Source organism: Heteronotia binoei, chromosome 6 (assembly GCF_032191835.1).
Source record: "Heteronotia binoei isolate CCM8104 ecotype False Entrance Well chromosome 6, APGP_CSIRO_Hbin_v1, whole genome shotgun sequence".
NCBI lineage: Eukaryota > Metazoa > Chordata > Lepidosauria > Squamata > Gekkonidae > Heteronotia > Heteronotia binoei.
In genome coordinates, this window is record NC_083228.1 from 34,308,637 (window position 1) to 34,332,814 (window position 24,178).

At 41.3% G+C, this 24,178-nt stretch overlaps 1 protein-coding gene across 3 annotated transcripts in view; it reads left to right on the forward strand.

The window, feature by feature from the left end:
* Nucleotides 1-24,178, forward strand: part of PCDH15 (protocadherin related 15) — a 475,582-nt gene that overhangs the window by 364,116 nt on the left and 87,288 nt on the right. For all 3 annotated transcript variants that reach the window (XM_060241241.1, XM_060241242.1, XM_060241243.1), the window contains exons 24-25: nucleotides 10,736-10,845; nucleotides 12,995-13,135. In XM_060241241.1, the coding sequence (XP_060097224.1) occupies nucleotides 10,736-10,845; nucleotides 12,995-13,135 (251 nt within the window). The remainder of the gene's footprint in view (nucleotides 1-10,735; nucleotides 10,846-12,994; nucleotides 13,136-24,178) is intronic.

Below are 24,178 nucleotides of genomic sequence, written 5' to 3' on the forward strand. Positions count from 1 at the left end.
TTCCAGAAATTGTACAGTGCACGCAAGCACACAGAGGTGCAAAGGTAAAGTACAATTCATGAAAAGATTTCTACTGAAATGGTAACAACTCTAACAGAGAAACAATCATAGAAGTTGTGGAAGACATCAGTGATGCATATCCTGGCTTCTTGCCTGTGAGCAGTGTGCCATGTATAATGCTGCAACTGCATCCAGGATCCAGATCTTACAAAGTGAAGCTAAGCAGAGTCCAACCCTTCTAAATCCACTGAAATCAATGGGTGCAGAAGGATGTGACCCTGCTTATGATTGCACTGTTAGTCTATGTTGGAAAAATTGGAGGGGGCGGGGAATGACTTTTGTGGTGTCCAGCCAAAACCTCAATTATTTGTGGTAATGCAAGCAAAGATTTTGGACTCTTTTTTCAGATTGAAAATGGCATAGGGAGGAGGATAGGAGCTTCTCTTCCCCTTACGTTATGGTTCCAAGCCAGATGGAACTGCTGTGGCATTTGTACAGTGAGGGAACTCCAGTGGTAAAATGTTGTCAGGATCCATAGGTTATCCCCAGAAAAGCATAGTTTGGCCCTTGGTTGCTATGTGAAGTTTACAGGAAAAATAGAATCTTGAGGAAGAAGATTTTCTTCTCCCGCCAGCTCAGTTTACAGGGACTCCTGGAAAATATGAATTACAATTCTATTTAATTATTATTTTACTAGTATTTAAAAATTATGCACAATGAAGCCACTGGGGCTAGCATGAGAAGAGAGGTGCTATTTAATGCTTCTTTCATGCCCCGTTTTTCCTTTGAAAGACTGGCCCACATCCTACTACTTTTAGGTGTGCTAAAGAAAAACTGTGGATATAAGTCAGTGGTGGTGAACCTATGGCACGGGTGCCAGAGGTGGCACTTGGAGCCCTTTCTGTGGGCACACGCACCCCCCCCCCCGCACGAGACTCTGGAGTCAAATCTCCAGGTATTTCCCAACCAAACCTGGCAATCCTAACTGGGCCTCCTTCAGAGAGATAACAGGGCACTCCCGCCTTTTTGAGCTTGTGGGCACCTTTGGAATTCTGACATGAGTGGAAACACACAGAGGAAAATTCCTTGCAGACATTCCTTGCAGGCGTTTTAGGAAGGGGGTTAGATGGGACCCACTAGAGCAGGGGTAGCCAAACTTGCTTAACTTAAGAGCCACATAGAATAAATGTCAGATGTGTGAGACACAAATGTCAGATGTCTGAGAGAAGGAGGGAAGGAAAATAGGTGGGGAGGGAGAGAGAGAGAGGTGGAAAGAAAGTAACTTGAACTTTAAATGCATTCTCCAAGCCACTGTCTGGCTTGGCTTGAAGAAGTGGTTTAGAGAGACAAATGCCTTCTCTGGTGGGGGCTTCAAGAGCCACACAATGTGTGTGAAAGAACCACATGTGGCTCCCGAGCCGAGCCACACTTTGGCCACCCCTGCACTAGAGAGATGGGTATAAGGCAGCCTCACGTTTTCATGTGGCCAAGATCTGGTTGCATTTCGTATTTCAAAACTGTTGTGGCACAGTCCCAGCCGAAGGGAAGAAGAGAGCATGGGTGTGTGGGGATGGATTGTGGGGAAGGAGAGATCAGGACCTTGAATCAAGTACGTTTTTTTTTTTTTAAGGGATGTGGGTTTTTTACAGGAAATGTTGGATCCCACTAATCTGGCAGAAACAGTGGCTGGGATCGCCTCTGGTTTAGGAGTGGAAAGGGAGGAACTGCAAACTTCCTTGCTTTCAAATATGATGCTTCTGATAGCGGTATCTGAGCAGAGCTCATTCACTCTACAGGAACCATAAGGCAAATTGTTGATAAGCTGACTTTGAACTGTTGCACTGCTGTTCTGGTTTTTCAGAGCATCCCTGACAGGTGTTTGTCCAGCCACTGCTTAAAGATTGCCAGTGAGGGGGTCGATTGCACTGTTGAACAACTCTTACTGTTAAAAAGTTTTTCCTATGCCAGTCCTCTCCTCTGTTGCCAGCAAGAACAGCTCCCTGCCCTTCTCTAAGTGGCAGCCCTTCTAATACTTCAAAAGAACAATCATGTCCCCCCCCCCCCTTCAACCTCCTCTTTTTCAGACTGAATATCCTCAAGTCCCTTGGCTTTCCTCATTGGGCTTGCTCTCCATGGTTACTCGGAAGTAATCTACAGTGAGCACTGTAGCACCTACTCTCTACACATGCACAGGATTGCAGTTTTAGTTTAAAGAAAGAAGAAGATATTGGATTTATATCCTGCCCTTCACTCTGAATCTCAGGGTTTCAGAGCAGCTCACAATCTCCTTTATCTTCCTCCCCCACAACAAACACCCTGTGAGGTAGGTGGGGCTGACAGAAGCTCTCCCAGAAGCTGCCCTTTCAAGAACAGCTGTATGATTGCTATGGCTGACCCAAGGCCATTTAGTAGCTTAAAGTGGAGGAGTGGGGAATCAAACCCAATTCTCCCAGCACTTAACCTCTACACCAAACTGGCCCTCCTTTCTCACATCAGACTTTCTAGTTAATACAATTCAGACTATCCCTGAAGTTTCCAAGGGTAGCTGTGCTGATCCATAGTAGAACAACTAGATTCGAGCCCAGGAGCACCTTAGAGACCAACAAGATTTGGGGGAGGGGGCACAAGCTTTCCAGCATTAGAGCTCCCTCAATAGATAAAAGGAGCTTTGACTCTCAAAAGTCTTGTTCTCCAAGGTGCTACTGGACTCAGATTTAGCCATGTAAATCAGTGGACTCCTTTCATCAACTTAATTTATTAACTAACATAATGTATCCCCTGTCTTCCTTCCCCAAAAGGGCACTGAAGTGGTTTGACACACTCTCCCCATCTCTTTTATCCTCACAATGAACCTATGAGGTGGGTTAACAGAGTATATTACTGGTCCAAGGTTTCCCAGTAAGCTGTCAGGACCTCCCAGATCTGATTTGGACTCCCTAACCACCAGCTCCTACTAAACACACTATAATTTAATGTATTCTTTTTTCCTAATGGCAAACTAGAATTATGTTTATAATGAATGTACATGTCCAAAAGTAAATTAGGTGGACAGGAACACCTCTGGGAAAGGCATGTTCTCATTTTAAAACCAGACCTGCAAGCAACAGAGCAATGAACAGTCTCCATTTATTGCTTTATGACACTCTCATCATCATTCTCCCATTCTGACATATTACTATTTTGTTGGTTTCCTAAGCAAATGCTATCCAGACCAAATGTTCTTTCAGTTTGTTAATTTCACTATGAGTTTTTTTTTTCTAAACTAAAACATCAGTATTCAGGTTAAATTGCCATGTTGGCACTTTGCGATAAATAAGTGGGTTTTGGGGTGCAGTTTGGGCACTTGGTCTCTTAAAGGTTCGTCATCACTGATATAAGTAATAAAAGAAACTTAGGTTGCAGGAAGCTTGAATAATGATAATGAGTTAAATAAACCTTCACTGGTCTTCCTCTTTAAATTTCCGAGTTGGTGGGTGCTTTACATACATTTTTAAAGATTGGTTTAAAAAAATGATAGAACATATCAATAGTCAGTTTATTGAAAAGGGAATCCCCAGCAAGTGCTGCTGCTTAGTTCTACTGATATACCCGTGTGTGGCAAGAGGAAAGGTTCAGTAATGTGATATAACACTGTTCTAATTCCAGTTTTGCATTAATATCCCCTTTCACAGATCACATTCACTAACAGGCTATGTGCAAGTGTGCACAAGAATCTCAATACATGTTGAGAAGATTGCTGCTGTTAGAGCAGACAACAAGGTTGATACATGGGGAAGGAACAAGTTTCAGACATTTGAGAAACTGTCCGAAAGAGAACTATTTGCTTTCAGGAAAAGGAAAGGTGCTTGAGCCTTTTATAGAGGACAGAACACAATTAGCTGTTGCCTTTTATCTCTTTTACCAATTTACAAATGTGTATTTCGACAAAAAGTTTCTTAAGGGACCCAGCCATATGTTTCCAATGGATTCATGCATTGTTCTTTGAATCTGATTGCATTACTTAACTTAAGGAAATGAAATCAATAAGGCACAATTACTAGAAGGTTAGAAAGAGCATGAATTTGGGTGTTTCTATAACCACTTCCTTCAAATTCTTCCATATTGACCGCAAAAGCAGCTTCCTAATTGATATTGATTTCTTAATCCATAGAATCCAGCAATGTCTGAATGGAAGGTACAGGGATGTTTCTAAAAAAAAGAAAATGCCAATTGCAGGCTAGAATCAAAAGAAAAGAGTTTTATTTAACTAAGATTTTTGCATTTTTTAAAGACCTTGCTTTGTTTTTGAATGGCAGACATGAAGAGTCTTCTCTGTAGTTCATCAAAAAAAGCAAGGTGCAATTTGTACCTTCCTTCTTTTTAAAAGCATTCTGTGTGTATCATGTACAATTACACAAATGTCTAATTCTAAACAGAATATGGATCAATAAACCCACATAGTGGAGAGCTAGTTTGGTGTAGTGGTTAAGTGCGCAGACTCTTATCTAGGAGAACCGGGTTTGATTCCTCACTCTTCCACTTGCATCTGCTGGAATGGCCATAGCTCTCAGAAGAGTTGTCCTTGAAAGGGCAGCTTCTGAGAGAGCCTTCTCAGCCCCACTCACCTCACAGGGTGTCTGTTGTGGGGGGAGAAGATACAGGAGATTGTAAGACGCTCTGAGTCTCTCATTCAGAAAGAAGGGTGGGTTATAAATCTTCAATTCTTCTTCATGTACAGAGAAGAACATGTTTCTGCAGATGATAATATGAAGTATTTTTAAAAGCTTTGAGTTATAATCAATTTAATTTGTAGAGTTCAGTGAAACTGATTCTCAGTTATTATTTCAATACCAGAATGTTTGATATCAGCCTTAGCTCTTGATTCTGATTTTTCAGTCCTCACTACCCATGTCCCAATGATAGCAATGGGATCTCTGACTAACAGAATGTACTGTGGATCACAGCAGTGGCAGTGGCTGCTTACAGTGATGTGAGAAATAGTGACAGAAGTACTATAGCTAGAGCTGAACATAAGGCTGATTTTGCATTTTGTATTCAGCTGTGGCACATACATATTTGGGCATTAACTACATGTTCCCTTGTATGATGTATGAGGCACATGCATGGAGAAATAGAGGGGGGGGTGTTTAAAGACAGTGAGTTGTTCTAAAGTTACCGATTTGCTGAAGTGATGGCACACACAAATGGACTGGTACTTCCATTGGAGAAGGAGGCAGCAGTTGCTTCCAATTACTCTTTCTGGCTTCACCCCAAGCTGTTGATGAGGGCACCCTGGGCCCCAAGAATGTTATCTCAGGGGAGGAAGTAGTGGGAGGAGGTTGGAAAGTCCCATTCTGTGAGGTTTGTTTTGCTTGACATCCTTTGGATTCTACCCATAGCATTTCCCAGATACTGTTTCTGAGGTTTTAAAGGAACTGATTCTTGGGTGTCAAATACTCGGCCTGTGGGCCACATCCAGATCTCCCAAGGCTTTGATCAGGCCTGCAAAGTTCTTTCCTCCCCCCTCCCCCCCTCCTGTCCTTACCCTTTGAAGCTCCCAGGCTCTTACAGCTCCCAAGGTCTTTGAAGCTTGGAGGCTGAGACTCTCAGTTTCAGCCTGGGAGCTTCAAAGGCTCTTTGAAGCACTGTTTGAGGCTCTTCCTGCCTTTCTTTGCTGGCTGCTGCGAGGAAAACGTGGGGTGGATTTTAAGATCCATTCCACATTTTCCTTGCAGCTTTGTCTGTACTCTGCAATGGTTTCAAATGGAGTGGAGATGGTTACATTTTCAGCTTTCCTATAGCTAGCTGAAACTCATGCTTCCTGGAGTTGTGTCCTTGCAAACAAGGGTTGATGCTTTCAGCCAGCTTATCTCTCCTGAATGGACCCAACCTAGTGAGTACTCTAATGTGGGAACCCACAGCCAAAGGCTTTGCCAGTCTGAGTAGACTGGTGAGGATAAGTTTACAATGCCATTTCATTGTTTCCACAGAGTCAGAGCCTTGTGCTTTTTCTAGATGTTTTATTTTAAAAACTGCATTGCCAAATTCCACTAGTCCCCTACCTTTTCCAACTTAAACCATTGAAAGAGTTTTATGCATGTTTGTATTTTAAGTTTAAAAAAAATATCTTTAATTGGGTTTGTCTGTGTCCATTATAAACTTTATATCTCAATTACCTGGCATATTTTATGATGGCCCGGTCCCCGCACTGTGTCAGATTCGGTCCTCCTAACAAATGAGTTTGACACCCCTGAACTAATTAAAAACCTACACACACACACCACTCTCTTATCTTAAGCAGATCATGCATGACTTTTGGACTCATTATATGTGAGCAGAGTACAAATTTGCCCTAAAAGAGGTCTAATGGGATCAGTGGAATAAATCTTGCATGCAGCAATCACTAACAGAATGATCAGGATTTTAGTTTGACCTGACTGGGAAACACTGATAAAACTTTGTGCTCCTCAACATGGTGGAGGAAGGTAAATTGATGAGAGTCAGGTGGGTAGAGGTGTTGGCTTGAAGCAGCAGAACACACTTTGAGTCCAGTGGCACCTTTAAGACCAGCAAAGTTTTATTTAAGGTATAAACATTCAGAGACCTGAAGAAATGTGTGTGCATGTGAAAGCTTAAATCGTGAATAAAATTTTGTTGTTCTTAAAGGTGCCAACTTCATTCTGAAGGTAGACTGAGTTAAACATTTTGGCTTTTGAAGCTAACACAATGGACTGAGGCATCTGCATTTAAAATTCAGGAAAGCACATTTCCCTGTATAACTAAATCCATATTTAATACCAAGTGTAATTCTTTGTTTCTGCTTCTTCATTACAGGACTATTTGTAGAGATTCTTCTGGTATTGTCTATATTCCTGTTGCTTTAAGGACAGCTCCCAGAAGTCCAAAATTTTCTTAAAAAAAAAAATCTCATGACTGAGAACTGGGATGCATCCTGAACTTGCTTGAGAGTGTATCTCTGACAATAAATATCATTGTTTAACAATAATCTCTACTCCAAGAGGAATTTTACATCTAGGAACTTCAGTAACATGCTTTTCTAGTGGACAGTCAGTAACTGAATTTTTATTGTTTGCAGTGGCAATGCTGAGATTAGGGATTATATTTCCCAGCAGTCTTTGAGTTTGACTGACCTAAGAAGCAGTTGCCTTTTTCTGAGGGGAGAGAAGAAAGGCAAAATAAAACAGCAGCAACAGAGATCAGAAAGAACTTTAGTCTAGGTAGGCTTCCCAACCCTCCCGTTCTGGCGGGAGTCCCCTGGGTTTGCAGCCTCATCTCCCGGTCTTCAAGAAGTGGGAAGCGGGGGGTGGGGGGTGGAGGGGGGGGAGAACATACCTGTAGGCTTCATTATAGAGCTCCTGAGCCGTTTGTAAAATGTCTGCCGCTTTAAGGCTGGGCCGGGAGCAGGAAGGGCTTGGGAGAACAGCCCCGCCCTTTCTTTTGCTTTCACTTTCACAGCAAGAGTTCTCCGGAAGAAGATCTGGTAAGTGTGTGTGTGTGTGTGTGTGTGTGTGTGAGGGAGGGGGCAGGGGATTCCCTGGTTTGGAGGCCCTCCTCCCTTTTAGAAAGCATGGGGGGAGAACGATTCCCATAGGAAATAATAGGGAATTCATCCGTTGGTATTGGGGGCTCTGGGGGGGCTATTTTTTGAGGTAGAGGCACCAAATTTTTCGTATAACATCTAGTGCCTCTCCCCAAAATACCCCCCAAGTTTCAAAACGATTGGACCAGAGGGTCCAATTCTATGAGCCCCAAAAGATGGTGCCCCTATACTTCATTATTTCCTATGGAAGAAAGGAATTTTAAAAGGTGTGCTGTCCCTTTAAATGTGATGGCCAGAACTCCCTTGGAGTTCAATTATGCTTGTCACATCCTTGTTCTTGGCTCCACCCCCAATGTCTCCTGGCTCCACCCCCAAAGTCTCCTGGCTCCACCCCCAAAGTCCCCAGATTTTTCTTTAATTGGACTTGGCAACCCTAAGTCTAGGTCTAGTCCCCAGCTTTGGGGAGGGACGGTGGAGGGGAGAGGTGGTGGCTCAGTGGTAGAGCATCTGCTTGGGAAGCAGAAGGTCCCAGGTTCAATCCCTGGCATCTCCAAAAAAGGGTCCAGGCAAATAGGTGTGAAAAACCTCAGCTTGAGACCCTGGAGAGCCGCTGCCAGTCTGAAAAGACAATACTGACTTTGATGGACCAAAGGTCTGATTCAGTATAAGGCAGCTTCATATGTTCTAGGAGAAACTCTTTAAGAACCGAAAGTCATATGTGGGAATTGTGCAAGTCTGAGTAAGGGAGTTCTGTGATCATACTAAAGCTAAAGGTAAAGATTTTGATTTAAAAGTTAGAGATTTTTAACCCAGGTATACCTGCTACTAAACTGGCAACCGCTGAAAGTTTTTGAGAACCCAGCTATTATTTATCAGCCCCACTTAGCTGAAATTTCCATGTTTCTTTGTACCATTAAAGTGCTCTCTATTGTTAGCCATGAGTCACTGCAGTTGGTGGAACCAAGAATTTGCTAGCCATGAAGAGCCTTCAGCACTTGCTTCAAGTCCTGTCACAACTCATTTCTATGCGCATTACATTTGTTTTACACATACTCTCTAGCTCAACATCTAGCACAATACATACTCTCTAACACAATCATCCTCTCTAGCCTATCCTGCTCTGATTCCATCAGCAAGTGACCATTCTATAGATGAAGAAGGAAGCAAAACAAGAGACCTTTTATTGAGTAGCAGCTGGAGGGTTGCCAAGTGCAATTCAAGAAATATCTGGGGAGTTTGGGGGTGGAGCCAGGAGACTTTGGGGGTGGAGCCAGGAGACATTGGGGGCGGAGCCAGGAGCAAGGGTGTGACAAGCATAATTGAACTTAATTGAAGGGAATTCTGGCCATCGCATTTAAAGGGACCACACATCTTTTAAATCCCTTCCCTCCATAGGAAATAATGAAGGATAGGGGCACCTTCTTTGGGGGCTCATAGAATTGGACCCCCTGGTCCAATCATTTTGAAACTTGGGGGGTATTTTGGGGAGAGGTACTGGATGCTATGCTACAAATCTGGTGCCTCAACCTCAAAAAACAGCCCCCCCCCCAGAGCCCCAGATACCCGTGGATCAATTCTCCATTATTTCCTATGAGAATAAGTCTCCATAGGGAATAATAGAGTTCCCTCCCCTCCCCCCGTTTTCTCTCTCACACTCACACACATGCTTAACTGTCTCTGGTGCAAGTGGGCAGCTGTGTTGGTCTGAAGCAGTAGAACAAAGCAGGAGTCTCTGGTGCCTCCACAACGAGGTCTGCAAAGTACAGGGGTTACACTGCTCTTTTACACACACACTCACTTGTCCGAAAGGAAAGCAAAACAAACAGAGGGGCTGCACTCTCACGAGGTCTGCGGTTGCTAACCCTTCCCCATGAAGTACTTCCTGCTCCAATTTAAAGGCACACACACATTTTAAAACTGGCCCTGTTTGCAGGTCCTGCCCAAGATCTAGAGGTAGAGGGTGGCTGTGGGGGAGGAGCTTCCCCCACCAGCCAGCTGGCTGTGGCGGGGAAGCCTGTAAAACCAGGGAATCCCCCACTGGGACCTGGAGATTGGGAAGCCTAAGCAGCTTTAACTACATGAGGACTTGGTTTATAAATTTAAATCTTTGTAACATGTACTCTGCATTACCTGCTATAACGATTCCCCACTTCCCAAATTCCCTTTTTCAATTTCATTGGTTGGGCAGCCTGATTTCTTTTTTTTCCACTATCTGTACCACCCAAAGTTGTTAAAACGTTTACAGACATATGCTGACCCAGTCTAAGTAACTAAAATCCTTCTATCTATAGTGGCATGCGAGAGGCTGATGGTAGTTCAAAACTGACAAACTGATTTATTTCATTTTTGAGGGGAAGTGGTCAGCTGGATATTAATGTAAACAGCTAACAGGAATGAGGTAACTTTGTATAAATATAAACAATAGATAGTTGTCACAACCAAATAGCCATTCTCTTATACAGATAGGTCTTTAAAACTGTGAAGAGAGATCTCTTGGCAATTACTGCTTAAATAAACAAGCATAAGTTTCTTCATTTTAAAAATAAGTTTGTGATGGCAGAAGCTGATTTGTCTGTTTTCCTGCTCCATAGCTAGAAAGTTATGCAATTGTGAAAATGTTTGAATTCTTTCCACATACAATCAGACCAGACCTAGTGGGAAGGGATTCAAATGTTTTCATACCTATGCACAGCCCTTCACTTTTCTGTAGCAAATTTGGGCAGTAATTGGGCAAAAAGGTCTGAGTGGGAGCATCTTTATTTTGGAGCTCTAATTTTTTTTTCTTGCTAGCTAAGCACTGGAATTACACGACCCTTAAGTGTAATTACATTTAGATAATATAGGGATTACTCAGAAAGTAGCTAGGTTCTGTTCCCAAGTGGTGAAACTTTGTATTATCCAGATTTCTCAGGGTATTGAAGAAGATGGTTGAGGGGGATACTTGATTAAACTTTAGCTTAATGGTGAAAATTCCTATGTATATCTGCCTGGTTGGAATTTAGATATTGTATCAACATTATTATTATTAATATCATCCTGAGGTGTCTTTGTTGATTTATATCAATTACATGTTAGCTTTCTTTCTTCTTCAGCAACATAGATAAGAAGAAACTCCTGCATATATATTGAGTAAATCAGCGGAGTACAGAAAACGTGACTCTAAGAAAGAGCAATGTGTTTTGTCCAATTTTGCAGGCCCCCTCCTGTGAGCGAAGGTGCACCCAAAGGAACTCAGGTGGTTGTTATAACTGCTGCTGCCTTGAATCAAACAATCATCTATTCCATTGTTTCAGGAAATGAAGATGGTAAGTAATCCTGTCCCAGATGATCCTGTATATGAGTAAAATGTACTTTTTTGAGGGGACAGTGGGAGACAGATGTTTCTGATGGAAGAAAGTACATTTGACACCTGTATCTCCAAGGGACTGAACCTATGCTATCTCTTTTATGATGGTTTTTAAAGTGTTATTGTGTTTTCTGCTGCAAAATCTGACAAGCATCTGTCTTTGTTTCTGCCCTAGTATTTAGGATTGTTTGTGACTTCCTTAGGGAGTATGGGAAGCTAGAGCAGTGTAAGTGGGTCTAGGATTGTGTTGTGTTACACAGGATTTTCTCCATCCTCACGGAAATACAATTAACGGGGTTTTTTATAAGCCATGACAGAAATCTTGTATAAAGCCAATCTAGGCTGAGTCCAGACCGGCACTTTAAGCTGACACAGGGATGGCCCCTGTGAGGCTAAAAAAACACAGACTGCACACGTACATCTGCCCAGCGGCTCGCTCCTGTACTCACCTCATCCCTCTCCAGCCATAGAGTGCCTTAGAAAGCTTTTACTTACTAAGTGATAGCAAATTGTGAGGCATTTTAGAGGCGCCTTTCCTGGCCATCTGGATGGCTGGAAAGCACTTGGGAAGCAGCAGTAAGGTGCATGAGAGCTGTGGATGCTCATCTGAGGTGCCCATGGCCCATCCCTGTTCCTGCGGTGGGCCACACAGCATCTGTACACTCCAGGGCATTTCTGTTTGTGCTGGCGTACTTCTGGGTTGTCACACTGCTGCCCCTAGCCAGCAGTCTGGACCCTGCCCTAGTTTTGCAGTGGGGAAGGCAATGGCAAACCACCCTGTAAAAAGTCTGCCATGAAAACATTGTTAAAGCAACATCACCCCAGAGTCAAAAACGACTGGTGCTTGCACAGCGGACTACCTTTACCTTTAAAAGAGCCCCGTGGTGCAGAGTGTTAAAGCTGCAGTACTGCAGTCCTAATCTCTGCTCATGACCTGAGTTCAATCCCCGGTGGAAGCTGGGTTTTTAGATAGCCGGCTCAAGGTTGACTCAGCCTTCCATCCTTCTGAGGTCAGTAAAATGAGTCCCCAGCTTGCTGGGGGGAAAGTGTAGATGACTGGGGAAGGTAATGGCAAACCACCCCATAAAAAGTCTGCCGTGAAAACGCTTTGAGAGTAACGTCGCCCCAGAGTCGGAAATGACTGGTGCTTGCACAGGGGACCTTTCCTTTGCTTTCCATACCCAGAAGGTTTCCAACACTATTTTGGAATATACAGGTTCAAGATGAGGCTCAAAAATAAGGGAAAAGAAAATGTAGAGACTATGAATGGACACAAACCTAAACATTCTGATTCAGTTCAAAGTTCGGGGTGGCCTCTAAACCAAACACTGAACCAAGCCAAAATGTCCTGAACCAGCCAGTTTGAATCCCCCTTTTCCCAACCACAGCTTGTCATTTAAACCTAACAGCTGACAAGCAGGTCTGCCCTGCTGCTAGGTTAAAATGGCTTCAAAGCAGGGGGAAGTGAAACCCACCAGTGAAATGGCTCACAGCCATTTCAACGTAATGGGGGATGGGTGCAGCCATTTCACTGGCCCATTTCACTTTCCCCCACTTTGAAGGGGGTGGAGGGGAACTGACAGTGAAATGGCACACTCAGCTGTTAGGTTTAAATGGCCAGAACAGCCAAAACAGGCAAAAATCCAGTAAATATTCAGGTAAGGCACCTCCCCCGAACATTGGTTCAGGGGCTCATGCCAAATTTTGGCTTGTGAGCTGGTTTGTGTCCATCCTTAGTAGAGATTCACATTAACCAATGACTGGTGGGTTTGCCCCCTTACCATGAAGGCCCAGCTTAACTTAGAAACCTTCTTAAAAGTTTTTCTGGCGATTCCGAGGTAATTGCTTAGGACAGGAATAAGTTATTTATGTTTTCAATTGCCCAACATTCTGGAACTGACAGCTTTTTTCAAGTTCTGGAACTGACAACTTTTCCCAATGGTACACTTTGAAAGGTTGCTGCTGGAGGCTGGGGAGAAAAAACAGCAGTCACACTATATGCTTGTAGTTTCACACATATTTTGTGTAGACTATGACATGCAACCTCCATTCTAAACATTTTCAGAAGGTTAATAATGTGTATTGGGGGGGGGGATTGTATTTTCCAGGTATATTTGCCATTAATAACAGGACAGGTGTCATTTTCATAAATAAATCTCTGGACTATGAAACTGTGAAAAACTACTTGCTTCGTGTGCAAGCAGACTCACTACAAGTGGTTCGAACCAATTTACCTGTGCCATCTAAAAGTAAGTAATTTTCATCACGTGAGAAAGGGACATGGCACAGTGGTAGAGCATCTGCTTTGCTTGCAGAGGGGGCCATGTTTCATACCCTGCATCTTCAGTGAAAAGGATCAAGTAGTAAGTGATGTGAAAGGCCTCAGTCTTGAGACTGGAGATGCTGCCAGTCAGAGTAAACAAGACTGATCTTAATAGACCAGATTCAAAATCATGCCTATGTAAGACAACTTCAAGACTACAGGTTTGATTTCTACCCCAGAAAGGCCATTTTTTTTTTATTTTTTTTCTGGTTTAGCTATTTTAAGAGTTACTCTGCCATTTTGTTCCTTTTTTCATTTTGTTATTTTTGTCATTTTGATGCTTATTGCATACTAGTTAGGGCAATGTGGTGTTACAAAGACAGACCATTACAGCTAAAACTGTAATATAAGGTGGTGGCAGCTCTAACTCGCTTATTATTACTACTGAACTGTCTCCTACATGCCACTTACTTTTTTAAATTGCTGTTGGATACCACCTTCTTTGTACTGGAGGCCACTTTCCTTGTCTGCAGTAGAACAGCTAGATCCAAGTCTAGTAGCACTTTATAGACCAACAAGTTTTTCAAGATATAAGCTTCTGAGAATCAAAGCTCCCTTCATCAGATATCTATTGGACTCAAATCTGGCCACCTTTTGACATGATGGTTGTAGAACTTGAGGTAGGAGCTGCATTGCTAAATAGTCCAAGCCTGTACCAACTTTCTTAGTGGTGTGGAAGTATCTTAGGGACTGTGGTGATTCTGCAATATTTTGTCAGGCTTCCCTACTGCCTCTATCACCCTGGAAGGACAAAGACCCTAAGATGAGCATCCTGCATGGTTTTAAACTAGTTACCTTTGTATCCAAGCTAATGCTTGTAAGGGCTGAATCATGCTTACAAGGTTGTTCTTTTTTTAAAGAAAGTTATCCTCTTTCTAGGCTCTGTTGTACTACCCAAAAGTAAATTATCTATTCTATTTTCAAGCATTGATTTTGTTGTTCATTAAAGGCACAAATGTCTCATCCATTGTGCAGTACTGCTTTATGCCTTATACTCAACTTTGGTGACCAAGGCTTTTTTTTTTTTTAGCAGGAACGCACAGGAACTCAGTTTCGGCTGACTTGGCATCAGAAGGTGTGACCTAATATGCAAATAAGTTCCCGCTGGGCTTTTTCTACAAAAAAGCCCTGTTGGCAACACAGAATACAATTTTAGAATTAAGCTTTTTGAAAAGATTCCTTAACACCAGAAAAGTGTAACTTGCTACTAAATTCAGAAGCCTTATGGCAATATTTTAGTAGTATATTCTATTTAAATACTTAATGAAATATCTTCTGGCATGCCATCAGTGAGGAATGATTGGAGGTTTTTTTTAACTTTTCAGTCATCATAATTAAATGATCATGAAACTAAATGAATTAGATGTCATATATTAATTGGTCACCTTAACTGAGTAAAATTTATGGTAATTTAATTTATTAAGATGTTTGCTTCATCCCAATTAACTAAACTTAATGGGGTAAGGAAATAGAATAAGGGACTGGTGTTCTGATTTAATTTGATTAGATGGGTTTACTCTATTGTTACTGAAGAATCGAAGGAGAGAATTCATGTTTTTATTTCCTAGGATATTATTTACTCCATCAAAGATAAACTCCTCCCCCCCTTTTCTTTTCCTTTCAGCTATTTTATACACAAGTCAAAGTTGTTATCTGAAATAATTCTCAAAATTATTTTTGTGTTTTATGCAAAATTTAATGGTAATAGAATCTAGGGATTGTTGTATATTTATTATTGAAGAAGGTAATAGTTTCCAATATGGATCATCATTTCCTTCTAGAGGCGTTGTACCAACATAACAAAAAAAAAAGATCTTTCTGTCCCAGAACAGTGCCATCATAAGATATCGCACAAGTTGAGTACACATAGAGAAGGAAACTCAAAGAAATAATGAGGCATAGTATATATCATAAGCAATTGCTTGAATTAAACCATATTTTCCATTTGTCTCTAAATCATTATAACCATGAACCAAAACATTAGGAGTCACAGCAACCCATCTTATGAGAACATCAAAACACTTGGCTAGCCAGCCTTCTAAGTAATAATGAATTGCTTGGCAATTAAAATAAATTTTGCAATGAAGACAACTTGAATTTTATTGATTTCACTTTATGTTTTTGCTTCTGGGCATATCCTTGTAATGTTTTTCATTTCCATAGGCAGTATGCCAGCAACGATCCCTAAGATTGATGCTAGTCAGTGCATTTTTATTATAATTAGCATTCACAGAACATATCACTCATTATATAGTTGCTAATCTTTTCCAAGGCATTGGTTCCATTTCTTTGAGTGTCCCTGAAAGATCATAGTGGTTAAACAGCTATCATGCTTCTATGCAACAGGTGGTAGTGGGTTTTTTTTTGTTTTGTTTTAACGTTAAGACAAGGGATGTAAGTTCCAAAATGTACCTTTAATTGTTTTACAGTATTGCTTGCTTAGCTAATTTTATAAATTCCATTGATATAACTATCTTTTTTGTAAATCATCGTCTGTCACAGTAGCCCAAGCTGTGGACTTTGGATAAACTCTCTTAACCTCAGTGTCTTGTTCATTGCAACACCTGTAGTTTAACTATATTAGCTTCATCATTCTCATTGTTCTCTTACTTATTGTTTCATTTTAATAGTGAGTGAGGATAGTTAATCAGGATGGCAGACTAGATAGCTGCCTAGGCAGCTAACTTAAAGGGGGTCCAACCATTGCAGTCTGGACCAACACACTTCTTCCATGTTGAGACACCTGTATTCACTCCAATTATGTGTTTAAACAATAAATAAATTTTAACTCTTGTTTAACCCTGTGAGCTGGATGTGTACAGTCTCAGGAAAAGAAAAACACAAACTAAGATCTCAGTCTATCTATGAAAGTATTAGGATATGAATAAATGGTGGCAGGATGTAAATGAAACAGTGTTTGAGTGCTAAAACCAATAGTTCTGTAAAATGTCTGAGCAATGAATGCTTATTAAAGAGGACTGGGCTACTTTGTTCTGGTGGTGTCTTGGTGAGAGAGAGAGAGGAGCTGGTGTTTGAAAGAGTCAGGGTTCTCTACATATTTTAGAAGAGGCAAGACAGGTGGTGAATTGTGAGTACCTAACTTACCTGTATCCCTGAATTATATAACCCCTTTACATACCACTTATGTGAAGAACCTATGTGACAGAAGGTGTTAAGGGTAGTGGAAGTTAATTGGAATAATAAAACACTAAGAGTCGGAAACGACTGGTGCTTGCATAGGGTACTACCTTTATCTCTTTTTTAAATACAGAACCAGAATTTTTTTTAAAAAAAAAATACCCCAAAACTCCTAACGTACAGCATTAAAATATTTTAAAAGAAAAATAATCAGCAGCAGTAAAAGCCACAGTCATCTCCTACTCCAGAGAGGCAAGAATTCAGGGAAATGGCTGCTACCAACCTAGCCTTAATCTTAGAGAAGACTTATTTTCTCAGACTTCTCTAAGGCTCTGAGGATTGGTAAGGGAATGCTGTTCTGACAGGCTTGATGCTTTCTTGAGGAGGAGGGTTGCTCTGTTCTGTGGGAGCAATCTATGTGTTTGCAAGTGGAACATTGGGAGTTTTTCTCTGTTTGACATTTCCTTGGAGGAAGCATGGCATTTCCCCCCATACAAAACTATGGAAACCAGGAAAGCTGAAGAATACCTTGTTTCAGGGACCTTAAAAGAAAGAGGGGGGATTTGGTATCCTGCCATTTTCATGCTGTTTGCTCTACAAACACAGCTCCAGACCATTGGAAAGATCTTCTATCTCCCAGAATCCTGAATTGCTGGGGGCACCTTGTTCAGGCATCTGTAAAGTTGGAGCACTTTGTCCAATCTCCTTCAAACTTGGGGGTGGTCTTTATGGGAGATAGGGGCCTTGGTTTGCAAATTTGAAGTCATTTGTTTTTTTAAAAAACTTGCCCCAGACCCCTAGAAATATCCTCTGTTCCTTCTTAGGACAATGGACCCATTCATCCAAAAGAAAATAAATGCAAACTGGCATAGGAATGCCCCAAAATTTGGAATTATGATATTGGTGCCACCCCCCAAATTCTCAAAGCCAAATTTTACTGATTTTTTTTCCAAAGTGCACACTTCATGCTATGTGTCAGGGAATCCTAAGTCCTTGCTAATAGGTATCCATAAAAACGTCCATGATGACTGTTTAGTTGTGTGGTAATTATTGTCTTTCAATTCCTTCTCTGTCCTTCCTTTTTTCACACCACTTTTCCAAATGTGTATATTGTGTGTGCACAGGTTGTCATGAAAGGACCCACAGTCTATTCCTAACATATCTTATGAGAACCATCAAAAATGTGTGACAAACGTGGATTTTCCTTATCATCTTATCTAATATAAATAGCTGCTTCTTATTTATATATGATGTATGTGCCTACATTTTAAGAAGCTTACAGACAAGATAGGAAGACTAATATTGGCACAGTTGTGATTCATCTACAGGTTGTGATGGGGAAAAGACTCTTAAAATCTATCACTCCCTTGGTAGTTGTCCACAAACTTCTTACCCTGCTGAACTTCTGAATTAGTGAATGAAAAGTATGAGGCAGAAAACACAAATCAAAATAATTACATTGAAGAAGAGGGATCAAAAGTTCACTTTCAAATAATGATGGCAATTGGCCCTTTAAATCTGTTTGCTTTGGAATTGCAGACTTTAATATTCTCCCCAACACACCCCTCAGCTTAATATGATGAGATGACAGAAGAGGAGAGTCATACATCAGACCTATAATAAGGTATGCTGTAGACTATATAGGTGTCAATTTGAGAAAAGCTCTCACTCGCTTATGAGTAGCAGTAATCTTTTGATGGGCAAAGAGGAACTGTGCAGTAGTGTGGAAAAGTTTAGAAAGTCAAAGCATGGTTGAAACAAAAATACAGAAATCCAAATATGAATAAAGAGACACAGGAGGAAAAAGTGTTTTGTCCGAAAACCTTTTTTCCATGAACTTACTTTTTGTCATGAACCTTTCTGTTATGGATTTACAGCACATGGGAAATAGTGATACAGTTCCAATTTTCAGGATTTTTCATTGAGGTAAGGCCTGCCACAGAACCTAGCACATTATTTGTTTAAATGCTGGCTCAAGACACCTTCACTACAAAAAAAAGTGCAATGTGCCTAGAGACTGGAACCCACTTGATTAAGACCAGGGCATGGTTACTAACCATAAAGTTTTGGCTACGGCTACACTTTAGGGCAGACCCTGCTAGTTATATCCATATGATGCTAGTGGATTCCTTCGTTTCCACTTGGTATAGTCAGATCCGGAAAAAAATACATGCCATAGGTGTACCCCTGGACAACCTCTGTATGCTAAGTGAAATCCTGGCATTCAGAATCCTGAAACAGAGGATCTTAGATATTGAGAAACAGTCCCTTTGTTCTTCTGGATATAAAACTTGTTCCCCTTTAGCATTTGGTATCTTTCCAGATAATGGGATGCCTGCTGCCTGCCTTTCCCAGATTACTTCACTCCAGTTATGCTGCTCTTTTATGTTAGCAAGACTCAGTGTTCTACCCTCAGCGGTGCTGTCTGGGAGGTTTGCCAAGATTCCTTATCAGGATAGAGTCTGCCCATGTAATAGAAGGCACCTTGAAATGGTTGCCCATGTCTTACTTCCTTGTGATTTTTATAGGGAAGTGCGGGACTGAATAATCAAACCTATTCTAATTTTTATGGATTACCTGAAGCGAAATTAGGTTTTTTTTCTACTATCTGACCAATGTTCCCATATCACAAGCCAAGGAGCAAAAGACATCCCCTTCTTGCTGTTTGACTGGTTTTTATAGCTGAAACTCCATGTAAATTTGCTATATTGTACTTTTTATTTCTATGCCAATAATTTGGAATTTGAAAAATTCACAAAAAAGTCCACAAGCTAGAAGCACAGTAAGAAAAAAATAAACAGATCCAGGGAGGAGGGGTTGTTTTTTTAAACACCTATTTTCCTGAAGAGAAGATCAATTGGGGGGGAGGTGGTCAGGGAGAGGTATATGTGCTGTCAAAAGAGAGTCTTCTTCAATTCACATGCAAGTTACAATAATTTAAAAATTATAACCTATTTGGGGGTGGCACCTTTCTTTCAGTGAGAATGAAAGCCAGAAGATTAAAACAAGATAACACACTGAAAACTGCTGAAAATTGAGGAACGGAACAGGTCCAAATAATTATTTGTAACTGTTGCCAATGGGAATAATAAAACCAATAAAGTGATACAGTCTACCGACTCTAAAAAGGTAGATGGATTCAGTAACAGCTAAGAAAAGGAGTAAAGAAAGAGAAATCCACTGGTGCCTAAGCAATCCTGGTGCTGGACAAACAGAGGAGCAGGAAGAGAATTGAATTTCTAGCTCTCATGCAGATCCTCCTCTCAGTGGGAATACACATAACAGAGCCTCACTACAGATCTCAGCTGATGTGCAGGCCTGAATGGAGGAAACTAATCTTTTAAATGACTTCTAGTGTGATCATAGACAGAGGTATGCCCTTCTAAGCCCATTGACTTCAATGGATTTAAGAAAATTATAACTCTGCTTAAGATGACACTATTAGCAAGCCATTTTTTTAAAAAATCCTGGTTTAATCTCTTTTGCACTAATACAGTCTCTCTCCACCACCACCACCCCTTTTTTTTTGTACTGTTAACAAACTCCAGTGGAGTACAGTGTTCTCCTGCACTCTGCTGTATAGGATCTGTTTTGTTGTGTGCTTTCCCTATGTTGAAGCTACAAGAATAAAAGTAGCTGTTTATTTTCCAACTCATTTCTCTTTGTCCCCCTCAGGTATTACACTTAACGGTTGCTTAGTGTACGACTGCTGACAGTAGTTGTCACATTTTGTTATCTTATCTTGAATTATCACTCTTGTTACATATGACACCCAACTTTAGCAGTCGCCGGCACTCATTCAACAGAAGGAGCCTCCAGGCTGTTCTAGTGTCAATCTAAAAATGGTCATGGATACAAATAGATGGTTGAAAAATAAACCCCCAAAGACAAAGGTGTTGCCAGTTGGCAGATGATGTCTCGTGGAAGCTTCATCTGCAGTTAATGTTACTTTTGATTATCTTCTTTTTTTCCCCTCTTTTGTCAGCTGTTGACTAGAAGGTTGTTTATAGCTATAGGTTGTTCACAGAGAGGTTATATCTGAACTTCTGTTTTATTACCTCAGATACCAATTGTCATGCCCAAGAACACATCGGCAAAAGTGATAAGTTTTTCTCAGGCAGATAATCAGTTTGCAATTCTCACCCCTTTAAGGTGAAATTAGGCAGTTTTCTTTATTGCCCTTTAGATGCTTTGTGCTGTTGTAATGCTTCAATTTAATTCATTTTTATTTATTCACGTACGGTACAATGGGCTCACTGGTAGTTCTCCTTAAGGTGTCTCAAAGATGATGTGGCAAACAGCATTTTTTTTTTCAGCTAGAAAACTGACAATTAGAAACATGAGACCTGTGTGTTTTCTCCATTAAGCAACAGAAGTACTCAGTAGGATTATTACAAGCATGTCAATTTATGCCCCCTACCTATTAATTTATCCAGTAAAATGCCCGACCTTTCTGTCCTTCAGTAGGCATGCACACAGAGCAGTGGGTCTTTCTTCTCATAGCTCCATGTAGCCAGCAGGCACTTAGAATTGGCTGGAAAGGGAAGAGCCAAAGGAAGGAAGGTGTTTCATCACTTCTTTTTGGCCCCTCTAACCACTGCTTTCCATGGGCACAGAAAAACTAGCGGTTGGATAAAAATGGGTACACAAATATGAAAGTGTTGGGGGTGTTTTCTATGTAGGCTGCTTTCTGGCTTGGGGACCTGCTGTCATCAAAGAAGACACTGTAGTCTAGTTGTAGAAGTTTGCTGTGGAGAGGTTCATTGAAGTCAGTGGGATTAGAAGAAAGTAACTAGGACTGCACTGCTGATCTCTTAACCTGGGTGTACTTCATGTCTTTAATATGCTTTCACTCCATAGCATTCTGCACAAATTCCCTCTGCCTTTCTGTCATCTGTACCAATCTTAGCCGTGATTGACAATATCCAGGTTTTCTAGTTTAATTGGGATTTGATGCCATGGTTCAAAACTGGTTTCTGGCACTGTTTAAGAGGGAAACTGCTTGGTGTGGATGTAACTTTTTCCCCATAGTTGAGGTTATCAGGGGACAGATGGGAGATCTGTGTAGGAGCTGGAAGAAAGTCACTCATGGCCCACTCCCACTCTTAAGTTAGAATTTATATATGCACCCACAATGAGAGATTTGAGGACCATATATTTCCACCTTCATTTAGTCCAAAAGATGGCTCCCTACACTGACCCGGCTGATCTGACCACATGAATGCAGGCCATTGTAATCTCAAGGCTAGACTGTTGTAATGTACTCTGTGAGGGTCTGCCATTTAAGTCAACTCTGGAATTCCAGTTGGTACAGAATGCATCAACTCAGTTAGTATCTGGAGCTTGGTGTAGCATTCATATCACACCCATCTTGCAATAACTCCACTGGTTACCTCTCAGTTAATTGTTTCAATTCAAGGTATTGGTTATCACCTACAAAAGCCCTTAATGGCCTTTGTTGCACATACCTTCAAAACCACCTCTCCTGCTGTGCGACACCATGACAGCTTCTTTCATTTGAACAAGGACTTCTGAGGGTGCCCCCTAATATACTGCTAACAAGAGCAACTTCCTGTTCATATGCATTCTTTTTGGTCACGCCTGCCTTGTACCTGCCTGAAGAGATCAGGAAGGCTGTTCTGTTTGCTTCTCATATATCACTGAGCCAAACTCAGGCGGCAGGTGCTTGCAGGGTGAGGCAATAAAATATTTACAGTGCCATCCCACACAGATTTACACAGTCAAGTGGACTTCAAAAGTTAGCTTAGGATGGCACTGTTAATGCAGTAACTTCACAGATCATATCTCCTCTTTAATTAAATATTACCAGGAGATGCAGGGAGGAGACGCCGGTCAGTAGTTTAGCTCACTACATCATCAGTGGAAAATAAAATATTAAAGATGCCTTGTCTAACAAGTTATAGCTTTTCTTTATTAAATTGTAATTATCTTCCGCATCCTTCAATATGTCAGAAAGGAACTTACAGTCAAGTTTGGTGATTTATTAGATTGAACACAATTAATTGGCTAAAAGACAGACTATTACTCAGCTAAAACGTCTTTAATTCATTGACAGCCTTAATTAAAATTGTCATTAAAGAGTTGTAATCATAGTGGGTCAAGCCAGATTTTTTTAACAGCAAAAATTGAGCTAACTGGTAGAGAAGTTTATTTCACCTGCCACTGCATAAAGTCATCCTGGCAGATCATTAAGGACAGAGCTAAATAAATTATTACTGATGCTCGTCCAATTATCCTGCTTGCCCATAGTTTGATTAAAGTGCCCTTTGTAATAGAGACAACCGTCTGCTCTTAACTCAGTTTGGAACAGAACAGCTGCTCTTTTGTTTTTGCTGCATATCCCACAGTGGGAGGGTCAGGTGCCCCAAAGGTAGTTGAGAGTGTCCTGCGAATGTCATGCAACTTAGTAAACATTTCAGCAGCACTTCAGGTCAAGTACAGATTCTTGTGCTATCAAGAAAATGTTAATGACTCAGACAAAAATGCCTGGTAGTATTCTCATGTGCATAAGCAGGGAAAATTAGAGTTTATTGAGAACATGTTTGCCTCAGAAGACAAAGAATTAGTATAGAAATGTCGAAAGATTTTACACAGCAAAATACTCTAGGCTTTTCCACAAATTACATTGGAGATAATAATGGAATTTTGGCACCTGGAGAAAATGGCCACTTTGGAAGGTGGGCCCTATGACATTGTACCCCAATGAAGTCCCTCCCCTCCCCAAACCCCTCCATCTTCTGATTCCTCCCCCAAAATCTCCAGGTATTTCCCAACAAAGAGCTGGCAATCCTATGTCTTAATAAGTGATGTGTATTTTAATAATTCTGCAGCTGGTTCCTGAAATCTGGTGATAGCAGGATCACAATTCTAATGTGTGTCCAAGTAGTATACACCTATACAATACAAGAGCAGTTATATTTATTTATTTATAATTTAGATTTGTATATCACCCTTCTCTGAATTCATAGAGCTCAAGGCAATTAACAACATAAACTGTACGATTTAAAATCCATTTAAAATTACTAAAAATAACATCAGAAAGGCACCAGAGCAGTCATACAATATTCATTGTCATCTTGTTATATTCAGAAGAAACAGAGGAAGGGAGCACCAGTAAGATGGTATCCATTGCTGTCCTCAACCCAAATCCTGGTGGAACATCTCTGCCTTACATGTCCTGTGGAACTGCATAAAGTCCCAAAAGGCAGATATGCTGTTTGGCAGAGAGTTGCACCATGTAGGAGCTAGGGATGAGAAAGTCCTGGCTCTGGTCAAGGACAGCCAAATATCTTTAGGGCTAGGGAGCACTAGTAGATTATTCTCAGCAGAATGTAAGGCTCTTTGGGGGACATGCCAGAGGAGGCAGTTCCACAGATGCTTGATTAAATGGAACCTGGAGTTGCCAGGTCTCCTCCCACCCCCCCACGACAACCAGAAAGGGAGCTTTTGTATGTCTCGGGTGGTGATGCTCTGTATTGTTGATGCGCAGGAGTGGGGGGGTTAACAACAAGAAGGCATCTGTAGTTCTGGCCCCTGGGTTTTGGCCACTGTTTGATACAGAGCGTTGGACAGGATGGGCCATTGGCCTGATCAAACATGGTTTCTCTTATGGAGTCCCAGACCACACATGGACTTAAAGATCAGCACCAAAACCTTGAACTTGACCCAGTATTCCACTGGGAGCTAGTGCAGCTGGTGCAGTACAAGTTGAATATGTGCACTTCATGGCATTCCTGTCAGGACCTGCCCCACCACATTCTGGACCAGCTGGAGTTTCTGGATCAGTTTCAGGGGTAGGCCAGTGTAGAGC